This window comes from Teleopsis dalmanni, chromosome X (assembly GCF_002237135.1).
Source record: "Teleopsis dalmanni isolate 2A chromosome X, ASM223713v2, whole genome shotgun sequence".
Taxonomy (NCBI): domain Eukaryota; kingdom Metazoa; phylum Arthropoda; class Insecta; order Diptera; family Diopsidae; genus Teleopsis; species Teleopsis dalmanni.
The window spans coordinates 22,152,444-22,165,190 of NC_051848.1; the positions used below are offsets into that span (position 1 = coordinate 22,152,444).

General features: G+C 30.7%; 2 protein-coding genes across 4 annotated transcripts in view; both read left to right on the forward strand.

Annotated features, from left to right (window-relative positions):
• Positions 1-2,525: 2,525 nt before the first annotated feature.
• LOC119689485 (ubiquinone biosynthesis monooxygenase COQ6, mitochondrial) lies at positions 2,526-4,263 on the forward strand. The gene has a single exon (XM_038104320.1). The coding sequence runs from the start codon at positions 2,693-2,695 to the stop codon at positions 4,100-4,102; it is 1,410 nt and encodes a 469-aa protein (XP_037960248.1). The 5' UTR covers positions 2,526-2,692; the 3' UTR covers positions 4,103-4,263.
• A 2,797-nt stretch (positions 4,264-7,060) lies between these two features.
• The window catches only part of LOC119662040 (E3 ubiquitin-protein ligase Su(dx)), a 33,351-nt gene continuing 27,664 nt past the window's right edge, over positions 7,061-12,747 (forward strand). The window contains exon 1 of one of the 3 annotated variants that reach the window (XM_038071579.1): positions 7,061-7,304. The gene's annotated coding sequence lies outside the window, so the exon portion shown is untranslated. The other 2 variants (XM_038071580.1, XM_038071581.1) reach the window with 2 other exon arrangements.

Here is a 12,747-nt window from a genome sequence, read left to right on the forward strand (position 1 = left end):
TTATCTATTGGATTTCAGGGAAGAATGTTACTATTAATGACCTGAAAAATGTGATTCTCTCTTATTTATTGTTTTCCTCTTTAGAAGAAAAGATGAAGAAAACAAAAAAGAATGTGCTGTGACAATTTTCAAGATTAATAGCATTTATAGCATGATAATATAAGTCGATATTAGAACTGTTTGAACTAAACGTAGAACGATTTAAGAATTTTAATAAGAATCCTTGAAGTATATAAATTGGAGTATCAGCTGCATAAACTAGTTATACAGAGGTTACAATGGGAGCTGAAGCTTTTATCAACATAATTAGTATTTATTAAAGAAATCCTTCTCAAGCTTTGAAAAAAAATTCATCAATAAATTTTAATACAGCAGAATGCGAATATGATCTGTATTCATGCATAAAAAATAATTTGACGTCCGAATGTGAATTACTGATTTTACAGTTATATCTTAAGTCTCAATATTGATTTAAGTTGTGGTCACGTTCGGTATTTTAAGCCATATTTGAGCCAGTATTGGGACTTAAGTAACGATTATAAAATCGACCCTAAAATTTGAAAAATTAGAACAAATACAATTTGCTGTAAAAATGGAATTTAGAAACTCCTTTGTTGACCTTTAAGCATTTAAGAACTAATAATCATAATTATTATAATAGTATTATTATAATATTATATTATATACATAATATATATACATAATATAAAACATGCTCTGAAAAAGAGTATGACTGTAAGGCACATATAACTTTAACTATAATGAAGACACAATTCTTTAAAAAACTTATTAGTATTTTTGAGAAGGGACCCTACTAGTTTGGTGTTTTATTGTTTTGCTGTGTTGTGCTGTGAGTTGAAGAGGTGTTCTCTTTTCAGTCTTATAGAAATCTTAAAGAATCTTCGGTAAAAGATATAAACGCAGCAACAAAATGCATTGTTAAATCGAACTGAGTTATTTGTTTAGTATATAAATCAATGTTGTTCAGTGATCTTTCTTATTAACGATACCAGATTTAGTTGTGTCTACTGATATCATGTAGACATATATAACAATAGCATTAGAGATAACAGTATAACTAGAACGGATAAGGTAATCTTGATTAACTGGATAGAAAACCGCTTGGCTATAGTTATGAAAAGAGGGAATGAGTAGAGAATATGTATTCACTCCTATTTTAAAATTCGTTAGAATAAGGTACTGAGGTACTGTACTTGCCAGATTCAACGTCCAGCGAATAATATAATACTTAGTTCGAAATTACAAAACAATGCTTTGAGAGCGAATGAAAAAGTGTTTACTCAACAAGAGATCTATTTTAAAGTTGGAACAAACCATAGTATATATAGATATGTATAGGTATAGATATGTTATAAAATTGTTGGAATCACTGTATTAAAATATATTGATGAAGACGAGTCATATTCAAAAAACATGGCTTTGTCAGAACAACACGTTGCTACTCACATATTGGATTAACAAAAAATCGCGGACCTTATCATTGGTATCATTTCGGAAAAAAACATAATCTCATAAAACTTTTTTAACAAGAAAATAAATATAAATAGTCACACTGAACCTTATATATTATAGATTAATGAAGGATGTTCCTAAAACACAATCATTCTTTACTTTTATAAGGCGGCGTTACAGAAAATAAGCTAAAGGCAGAGTTAACACAATGTAACAATATACTTAGTAATACATCTTAGAAGAATTTAAAGAAACTATTAACCTAAAGAGTTTATTGAACTCTTCAATAGCTTAAATAGCTATCGGTATGTAAAAGTGCTTTGGTGGACTTATGGAAGAAAAATTTCATCTTAGTTTAAACTGTTTCGTTGTTGTTTTTATTGTTGTAGCCGGTTGAAAGACGCTTGTAAAACCCATTTGGGGTGTGGCGAATGGCACTTGGTCGTCGAGATTGACGAGTGACTCCGGACACAGACTCAACCGTTCTTGGAAACAAACTATTTCGTAGTACCAAGCAATTGTAGCTAAGCTACAAAATTATAACTTATTTGCATCTTTTGTAATATCTTCCGTGGAAAATAATATCAAGAAATATTTGTTAGACTGTCAACTTCATAAACGTGCATCTTTCTTAACCGTGAAGAGTTGGTAGTTCTAGTCTTAGGTTTTATACAAAATAAGTTCTCTTAAACTGACGGTTCTTTCAATTGGACAAATTTACTTCTTTTATATGTATTCGCCTAAGCGCGCTTTTATTGTATTTCAAAGTATTCGTTTCATAATTTAATTGTGTGAACCATTAATTTTCGTAGATATAATTTTCATATTCTATATTGTACATAACAATTCATCGTTGTTTAATTTATGTTTTAGTACAGATTAAAAAAAGTTAACATTTTATGTTTATTAAAACTGAAATAACTGAATTCATTAATTTAATTAAAATCAAATTTCGAAAAGTCCGCAATTATGGTTCGCGTATGCTTTGTTGACGTATAAAATTTATCGATAAATGTCAATTCCACAATCGTTTGCTGTCAGTTCAATCAGCTGTTCATTGCCTTTACAAAAATTTGTATCAAAAACGATGTGAACAATTAGAAATATTTCGAATTTATAAATAATTATTGTATCCAACATATTGTGTCGATTTTTGTTAACTTAGAATTGAGAGTTTTAGAAATTTTGAGCGTGAAGAATATTTGAAAATTTTATTAAAATGTCAATTGCTTTGAACCGCCAATTCGTGCACCAAATACGTGCAATGCTTGTGCGCAACGCCACAACGGGTGCTTCTTACGCTCTAGCGACGGCTCCTAAACCACAGCCTGAACACTACGATATTATAATTGGAGGTGGTGGACTTGTTGGTACAACTTTCGCCGCGGCTTTGTCTAAGACTCCAGTACTTGCTGATAAGCGTGTACTTTTACTAGAGGGAGGACCACCATTCAAGGGTTTCAATCCAAGTGCGCCATATGGTAACCGTGTTTCAGCCATCAATCAGAATGCAGTTGACTTGTTCAAAACTATTGGTGCTTGGGATCGTATGGAAGCTGCTCGCGTTAAGCCGGTAAAACGCATGCAAGTGTGGGACGCCAGTAGCGATGCGCTCATACACTTCCACAATGAGCATTTCGCTGATAACATCGCTTGCATTATTGAAAATGACTTGATGTTGGAAGCGGTTCATTCATTGTTACAAGACGCAAATGCTAAAAAGAACGTTGAAATACGCAATGGTGTACGAATTGAGAAGGTTTCCTTGCCGTCTGAAAACAGCAGTAATTACTCAGAGGTTCATCTTAAAACCGGTCAAGTGTATTCATGTGATTTATTAATCGGTGCTGATGGCTTTAATTCAGTTGTGCGCCAGCAAATGGGAGTAAATGTTTTCTCTGTTGATTACCAGCGTATGGGTCTTGTTGCAACTGTCGATGTGAGTGACGCAGATGACAATGCTGTAGCTTGGCAACGTTTCATACCAACTGGTCCAATAGCTTTGTTACCGTTAAATGATAAAACTTCTTCGTTGGTTTGGAGCACCACTCAAGAACATGCTCGTCAGCTGTGTGAAATGGGTAACAAGGAGTTCGCAGATGCAATTAATGAAGCATTCGTGAAGCAATACCCTAAAAGTGAATTAATTGTTAAGTCTTTGAATGCACTTAACTCTCTAATGGGTCAGCAACAGAATCAACAAACATTGCATCTACCACCGCGCGTTACTGGTGTACAAGACAATACTCGTGCAAAATTTCCACTGGGTTTTCTACATGCTGCAAGTTATGTTTCAACTGGCGCCGCTTTAATTGGTGATGCTGCTCATCGTATCCATCCAATGGCTGGGCAAGGCGTCAATTTAGGTTACAGCGACATTCGGTATTTGGTTGAAGCATTGTCTGATGCTGTGTACGCTGGCGCGAAGATTGGTGATAAACATTATCTTATACAATACGAAAGGAAGAGCTTAATTAAGAATATACCAATTCTTGTCGGCGTACATGGTCTTCAGTCTTTGTATTCAACTGACTTCAGTCCAGTGGTCTTTTTACGTAGCATTGGCTTGCAGCTAACTCATAATATACCAAGTATTAAAAACTTTTTTATGAAAAGAGCCATTGGTTAATTTCATTTTTTAAAAATTTGTTAAAATGCTTTATTTTTATATGTTAAAACAAATGTGTGTGAGACTTAAATAATAAATAAGACAATATAATGTAAGTGGGGTTGTATATATAATCTCTTTCGATTTCTAAAAGAATGTTCTTAATAAAATTATTGACGATTTATATATCATAAAATGCTTTTTATTTAAAGATTTTGTATGTTAATGTTAGAATAAAGATAAATCTTTGTGAAATAATGGTATTTATGGTTACACTGAAATTAATTACCATTTCTAGCGACAATTATTTGTTGTATTTTATTTAATGTATAATTATAAATAAACGTATTTAATTACACACAATTTATTAATTTAATACACTATTTAAAAAAAATATTAGTCTTAGTTCTTATATACATATAAAACAATTAATACCGGTCGTTTTCAATATCTAAACAACAATAAAAGCCGACTAACGATGGTAAAATATTGTATTGGAGCTACATATTAATCGATAAACAAGTATAAAATCGTAAAATGTTTGTCATTTTACATCATATTTATCTTTTATATTGCAATATTTATAATATTTTGTGTATGATTTATATTAGTTATAGTATATTATAGTTAGTATAAAATGTATAGTCCGTTTAAGCTGTAGCGTTAATTACAATTAATGATATTTATTCTTTCAATGATATTAATTAATATATGAATGGCAATGAATGCTATGCAATTGTTGTTGCAAATTAATTCCAGTACAAAATTTATACCATTAATAAATTAAATTATTTCTTACTATTAACAATAGTTAGAAATAATATTTCAATAACATTTTAGTAACAAATCGTTTTTCCACGGCATATAGGCCGTGTGCGAGTTCGAGTAAATTAATAAAGTAAGTTGAAATTTCTTAGGCAGTTTTTGTACTGCACTTACATATGTAAATATTTAATTATTTATTTATTGCACTTATTGTTTTTGGTTAAAAGTTTTCAAATTTATTAATTAAACATCTTATAAAATATTCACATTGGTAACATCTAATTTACTTAATTTTTATTTAATTTATCCTACTAGAAATTCTGCAAAATACCAACATTCGCTGCAATACCGACATAATTTACTATTTTCCTCAATTTACCATTAATTTACTCGAACTCGCACACGGCCATGATACATATCCTATAATTATGAAAGCAAATGTTATAACATTTCACTTTTATCATCTTATCGTATGAGAGAACTGATAATATGATAAACATCTCAACTGTTTTTCAATTATTTTAATATTATTAAAGTTTTTTACTTTACATTCGAATTAGCTGTTTTGTTGCTTAGTGTCAAATAAATGCAAGAAAATTCCAAGAAAACCATCAGTATAAATATAGGCATTCAATTTTATGTTCTTGTTTTTACATTTATTAATTTTTTATGTGAATGTTATACATTTCACAATAACAAACATCAGCTGTTGTTTAATTGCGTTCTTATTGGACATCTACACTGTTTAGACTTTGGCAAGATTTCTATGTTCACATGCAAATACGTATTAATTTCGAATTTTGTTTAATTGCGTTCTTATTGGACATCTACACTGTTTAGACTTTGGCAAGATTTTTAGCAAGAATTTTGTCCGCAAATTATATTTTTTATGGCTAGTGCCAAAGTGAGAGTGTATGCAATAATCTTATTAAAAGTCAAACTAGTGTAGACGCAGAATTTTCTTATTAGTAATTTGATAAGTCGATAAAAGCCAACGTTTATATCAGCTGTTATATGTTGCTTTGTGTCAAGTACGAAGGCTGAGTTGCCAAGTAAGTCGAAATATTGTTTTTGAAAACTTGCAATAATATTATTAATTACATTGTCTTTTTTTTTTTTAATTAATAACTATATCAAATTATTGAGGTATCAGGTTCAAAAATTTTTTCAACATAAATAAAAAATGAATTGAATCTCTTGTTGTTGACAGTGTTCCACAAAATTTGAGTTAAATTCGAAATTTTAATTTTGCAATATATAATATTGAAAGAAAAATTGATAGAAATAAGAAATACTGAATAAAATTATTATTTTTTAACTTTCAGTTTCTATACGACTGAAAGTTAACAATATTAATTGTTTTGGCGGTTTCATATTACAACTGGTGGCATGTAAGTTTATAAATCAAGGGGTTACTCGGTAATATGTGTTTTGGTTAGGAAAGCCTAGCCTAACATTCATTTTGCACGAATAATTGATGTAAAATTCCACATAAAAAAAATGCCTATAATATCAATATTAAATTACTACATTTATTTATACATATGAATATATAAGACTACATATTAAGTTATTAAAAAAATAGAGGTATCCAGGCGTGAAGCCCAATCTAACATCCATTTCTAACGAATAGTGGATAAAATTTCATATAAAATTTAAATTTCGACAACAAAATTTTGTATAAATTTTTTTCACATTTTTATATCAATGTTTCTAGAGAAACTAGATTATACCGAGTAATGTCTGGATTCTTCTACAGTCTTTAATAGCAGAATAGTCATACCAAATATATGTTATATCAATATATGTGGTAAAAAAAAATTGTACTGTATTTTAACGTCAGTTACGACGACAGTGACGATTTTACTTAATAGAAGCTATTTTGTTAATAGAGTGGTTTCGAAAAATAGAGAACTACAACCACAAAATTTCCTTATTATTTGGGTCTTGCAGTCCCAACCAATTCTCAATTATGAACAGTTAAACACAAGAAATAATTTCAAGAAAACTGATTATATGTATTTGGCGATACTCGTAACAACTATTGACCGTTTAGCCAATAATTCTATTAATTAGAATAATAAACATTTTTTTGTTTGTTTTGGTCTCTAAAAATTCCGTATGAAATGTTGATTTATCGATATTTAAATTTTTGACTAGCGCCATCTTTCTGTCATTTTTGTTGTAAATGTCAAAATACAATGAATTGACGTTTGCTGACAGAACAAATACGCAACGAAGAGGCCTATCATGTAAAAGAGAACTGGCAAAAGCAAAGAATTTCTTGTACTGTTCGCTTCGTTAACGGAGAATTTCGTGGAAAATGTGAAGAAAAGAAAAATATTTTGCACCGAGAAAAATTAAAAGTGAAATAATATTAATAACCGTGTAATATCAACGTAATAAAGTGGTGATACTAATCAATATATGAAAAGAGGAAATTAGCTTGAGAAAAAAGGTGAAAAAATAATATATAAAATATTTGTTAAAACAAAATAAAGTGTTGGTTTGGCTGGTGATTTCCTAAGAAACTCGAACGTCACAGTTTGTTTTCAAGAAAACGCTGAAGTGCAACGTACGTAAGTGTTTAGCCCCCAAGAATGTGAAAAACTGTTTAACTATTTTGTTTGGGTACGATTTCTGTTGGGAAAATTGCAATACATTCCGTATTTGCGCTTTTCGGTTTTGTTTTTCCGTGTTGGTGTTTTATGCATTTTGTTTTCGGTCAAAAGTTTTTCGGCGGAAACTGGGCCCGACCAATGTTTGGGTGCTGTACTTTTGGTGGCTCCTCTGGCTCTTCAGGCTCCACTGTGCTTCCATGCTTCCAAGTGTTACCAATTCATTTTATACACTTAAGTCAATTTAATTATTTAGTGCAAGGGCAGCGGTAGCAAGACATTCCTTTGCGTGCTGGCGTTGTTATTTTCTAGTTGTGGTGCTTATTATTTTTGCTGTGTTTTGCTGTGTTTTTCCCATGTTAGTGGCCAAAAAATGTTAATTTATTGTTAAACGTGTACATAGAGCGCAGGAGTAATTCACACCCGAACGGCGAAGCCATTATTAACATTATAATACCAGTGCTTACCAGGTAAACTATTTGCTTATTTACTTTTGCATTGCTGACCGCAACAGAGTAGCACAGCACCACCGCTGCGCCGCGCCGCACCGCATACAGCGGAACGTTAAATGGTTGCGGTTGGGCAGGTGGCTTCGTATCAGCGTACCGCACACATAACTCCAAGTGTAACTGTTAAGTGTATGGCCAGATAATCGCATAGGCTAATGCACATGGTGAATAAATAAGCCATCTTGGGGTTTTACTGCTTCATGGTCTTAAGTATTTAAGTATTAAGGGGAATTGTTTGTAAAATGTGCTTAGCGAGTTACAAATTGGAAGAACGTTGGAGGGAGTTCCGATAGTTTACCTTAAGCATTGCTATTTTTATAATCTAACAGTGGCACTGAGATTGCAGATATGACATTACCATTACCTATTGGCTAGAGTATATGTACTTTGGGGGAGTGAGTATTGTCATTAATTTGTAATTCCATACCGAAGTTCCTGTAATGTAGACATAGTTCCAAACTTTTTATTTTTTTCGTCATGGATATCTATGTATATTTATTGCATATTTTAACAGGATAATTGAATTAGTGTTTGGTATATTTTGGTCATTACATTTAAAACTACCTTTAGCCAAGTTTTGTTCATTTACTTTGGGGGGTTTACTTCCAAAGGGGATTAAGTTGCCTAAATAACGCTAAAAAATGTATAATTTTAGAAAAATTGCTAATGTATACCCAAGAGAGGCATCTTTTCAATACAGGTGTCCGTTAGAAGAAGGGCTTTCTACCCAGGAGAGACGTCTATTCAACACAGGCGTTCGTTGGAAGAATTTTCACTATATCCATCCATATTTTTTGTAGTAAATTTATACATATATAATATATACTATATATAATATATACTATATATAATATATACTATATAATATATACATACATATATAATAAATGTTTTCAAGTAATTTCCACAACTTTAGTGCAATTAGATTTTATAGCTGATTTTTAACAAATCTAGTTGGATTCGGAAATATCTTATAAGTAGAGTATATATTTTTACCATAAACTTCGTACAAGAATCAAATCAAGTTTTAGTTTTATTTATTTTCGTTCAAAAATGTGTACACCTAAGTCAAAATTAATTTCAAATTAATTTAGTCATTTTTTATTAGATCTATTTTTATGGACTCATGTTCAGAGTCGACAATAAAGTGACATAATTGAGTTTCACAATTTATAAGGAAGAAAAATCAAGCTAATGTCACCGAAATCGGGCGGACGAACCACCCGTGATGTGATCTTTTCATGGTACCAAAGAGTTGAAATTATCGTTACAACACATCTGAGTTAAAGTTTTGTTATAACGCATTTGAGAGTTAAGATCATTATTGTAACAGTTCTGTTAGTTAGTAGAAGTATTTTTATAACAGGTCTGAGAGCTAAGGTCATCGTTATAACAGGTTTGAGAGTTAAGGTCTTAAGGTTATTGTTATAATAGGTCTGAGTTTGAGATCAGTGTTATGAAACGTCTGAGAGAATTTTTATAAGAGGTTTGAGAGTTGAAGTCATTGTTATAATACATCTAAGAGTTGAGACACATCTGAGGATTGAGGTCATTGTTATAACACATCTGAGATTATTGTTATGACACATCTGATAGTTCAGGTAAATAATATAATATATTGAGAGCTCACGCATTTAAGAACCCTGAAAGTAGAAATATGAGAGGATTTCAGTCTTAGTTGATAGCGATAAATCGCAGTTGATCAGAAAAAAATAATGGCTCCGAGTAGTTAATCTTGTTAAATATATAAAATATAATAGAAAAAACACTTTTGTCAATCCAGGTAATTAGAAATTTGCACTAGAGTTTATATACAAGCTTTTGATAGTACGAAGAGTTTAAGAATACAATTGAATTTAGAAATATTCTTCAATACTATAACTTTTTTAAAAGTATTTTTGAGAATTTCTGTTTGATGTGCAAGTTATTTCTTGAAAAACCGTAATAGTTGATCTTAATTCTCAGATCTAAGTCAACTTAGGTTTATCAAATCTAAATTAACATGAATTCATTTTCTAAGTATTAGTTTACTGAATCATTGTTCTGTTTTTAAAATGATAACAGACTGTTTTATATATTTTATAATATATATATAAACCTGGCACTGCTGTTGGCAATGAAGCATTTAGATGGTGTAAAGTAGCTATCTATAAATACATATATAATACTATCTTTTACTAAACACAGTTTATATTTTTTAAGTAATATAAATATGGTAAAGATAAACTTTTCCTTAGAATTGATAACCCAAGCCATATATCATATCAAATCGATATTAACACAAAACAGTTGTTATATATATATATTTCTCAGATCATTTCAAGTGGTTTCATTTTGTTTTGTTAATAAAACAATGTCTTTATACTGATTCATTCAATACAAACAGACGGCATAGATTATTTTTAAAAGTTATTAAATTATACATTTATTTATATAGAAATATGTAACAAAACTTCTTGAAGCTGCAACTGGAGACAATTAAAGCACTTATAAAAGCTCAGCTTATAAAAATAGATGTGTAATTATTTTTATTTATAATTGTTCCATAACAGAAGGCTTTAATTCATCGAAACCAACTGTTTAATCTTAAATTACGCTTAGCAACTGCAGTTAATTTTTAATAAAATTTAAAAAATTGACTGCGTGCGTCAGTATATTGAAGGGGCTTACTTCCTAATTAACATAAATTCAATTTATTAGTAGTGTGATTCATATTTTTTGCGTGTCGAAATGTGTTTTTTATGTGTTGTTATTTATGTTGTTGTTATTTATGTTGTTGTTATTGTTATTGTTATAGCCCATAAAGATCTATTAAACAGATAACATGAAAGAAATTTCAAACACGCATACAAGGTTTAAGACGTGGATAGGTGATGGTAATATGAAAAGGCACGGGATTATTATTTTTGTTGTTAAGCTTGGTTATATGTCATAAATTCGATTTATTTTAAATTCAATTGAATTAATTGTTTATATTATTATTCTAACGACAAAAAATTTAAACAAAACAATTTAAACTCAAAATGAAATTCAAAACTGGAACTTTACTTCTTAGCATTTCATTTTTTGCCGATCCTAGCATTGATTAGATTTTAAATCTTGATGAATTCTTCTATTACATCACAGCCCGATGCAAAATGCCCGAATTGAACTGTAATCTGTTTTTTTTTTCTTTTGAAATTTAATTTTATTCAACTAACATAACTGAAGAAAATGCATTTTGAATTTTCGATATGACTGGATGTAGCGTCAACTATAGCTTTTGAGTAAGTCAACACTTGATTGCATGTTATACTAATATACCGCATGTAATTAAGTTGTGATGATCTGTGCAAATAGGTCTGAGCAAATGTGTGAGTTTGAATTAAGTAGTCAAGTATATGTATCAGGCTACATTGGCCCATGTTTGACAATTTCAGGTTAGACATTCCGTACGATTTAGTGCACCTTACCAAAACTGTATTAAGTGTAAATCACTGATAGTTAGTGTAAATCTAGTATCTCGAAGTTTAAGGTCCACAGTTTCCGCTGTTCTGACCTTCGCTCCTTAAGCGAAGTGTCATGGTAATTGTAATGGAAATCTAAATATATATGGGTAGAGTGATTGTATTTACTTTTATTCTATACGGAGTGCATACTTCAACCGTGTGCTGACACCCAAAGAATAGCAGAAATGTTAGATAAACTCTGCTTTCAACCGATGAGGAAGTTATTACCAAACATATTAATACAATGGATATCGTGTGAATATGCGTATTGGGTCGTTTATAGATGCATTATGTTGATACGTGAGTTGAGAACACTGTCGTGTTAAGCGTTCACGGCAGGTAGGCACATAAAATAGCACTGGACTTTTGCACTAATTTTTAATTATTCATATAGAAGAAGAATTTTATTAAGCCCTTTTATACTGTAGTATAGAGGTTAAGCTGGTTTGCATTAAGTTATAGTGGAGGTTAAGTAGAAATGAAATTTAGCACATTGTTTCCGTGTCATTATTGATTAGCGCGAAATTTGTGTAATTTTTCAAAATGTTGTTAAATCTTCCTCTCTCACTATCCCTCTCTCGCGGTGCACCGCTCTGTTCCGAATCGGTATCCTGTCTATTTCTTATTCTTTCCCTCTATTACTTCTCTGTCTCTGAAATATATCATTGCCAATGACTTCAAAGCATCTTCCAATATTTATCCAATTGTACATATGCATTAATATTAATGCTCCATCCAAAAACTCTTAACGGAGAGCAGCAGAACTGACCAATTTCTCACTCTCTCCCTCGCTCAATCTCTCCCTCATTCTCTGTGTCGTTATTTCTCAATTTATCTCACTCTCTATCTCACTCGCTTCTTATTCTCTTATTCATTTTCTCTCTTTATCATTCATCTTCGTTCTCTCTCTCACATTCATTTTCTCTATTTTCATCGTTTTCCCGCTTTTCCTCATTTTCTCTTCTTTCTCCGTTTCATGGTTCATTATATATCATTATTAGTAAATTTAACGCTCTTATAGAGAGCGTCATGACCTACTAAATCATTACAAAAGGTGATGTTTAGTAAGCGTCTTTCGCAGCATTAGAAGTGACAAATAAATTGTTAATCAAGTTCTGTCTGCAATATTAAACATTTTTAAAAGAAGATCTTTAGCAGCAAATATTTTATTAAGAATATTATAATTTCTAAGCTAAAACGTATATTACATATAAATTAGTTTATGGTGAAGTATATATCTATATGTGTATGTATATTCATAGAAATATTAATATATTGTATTCGGT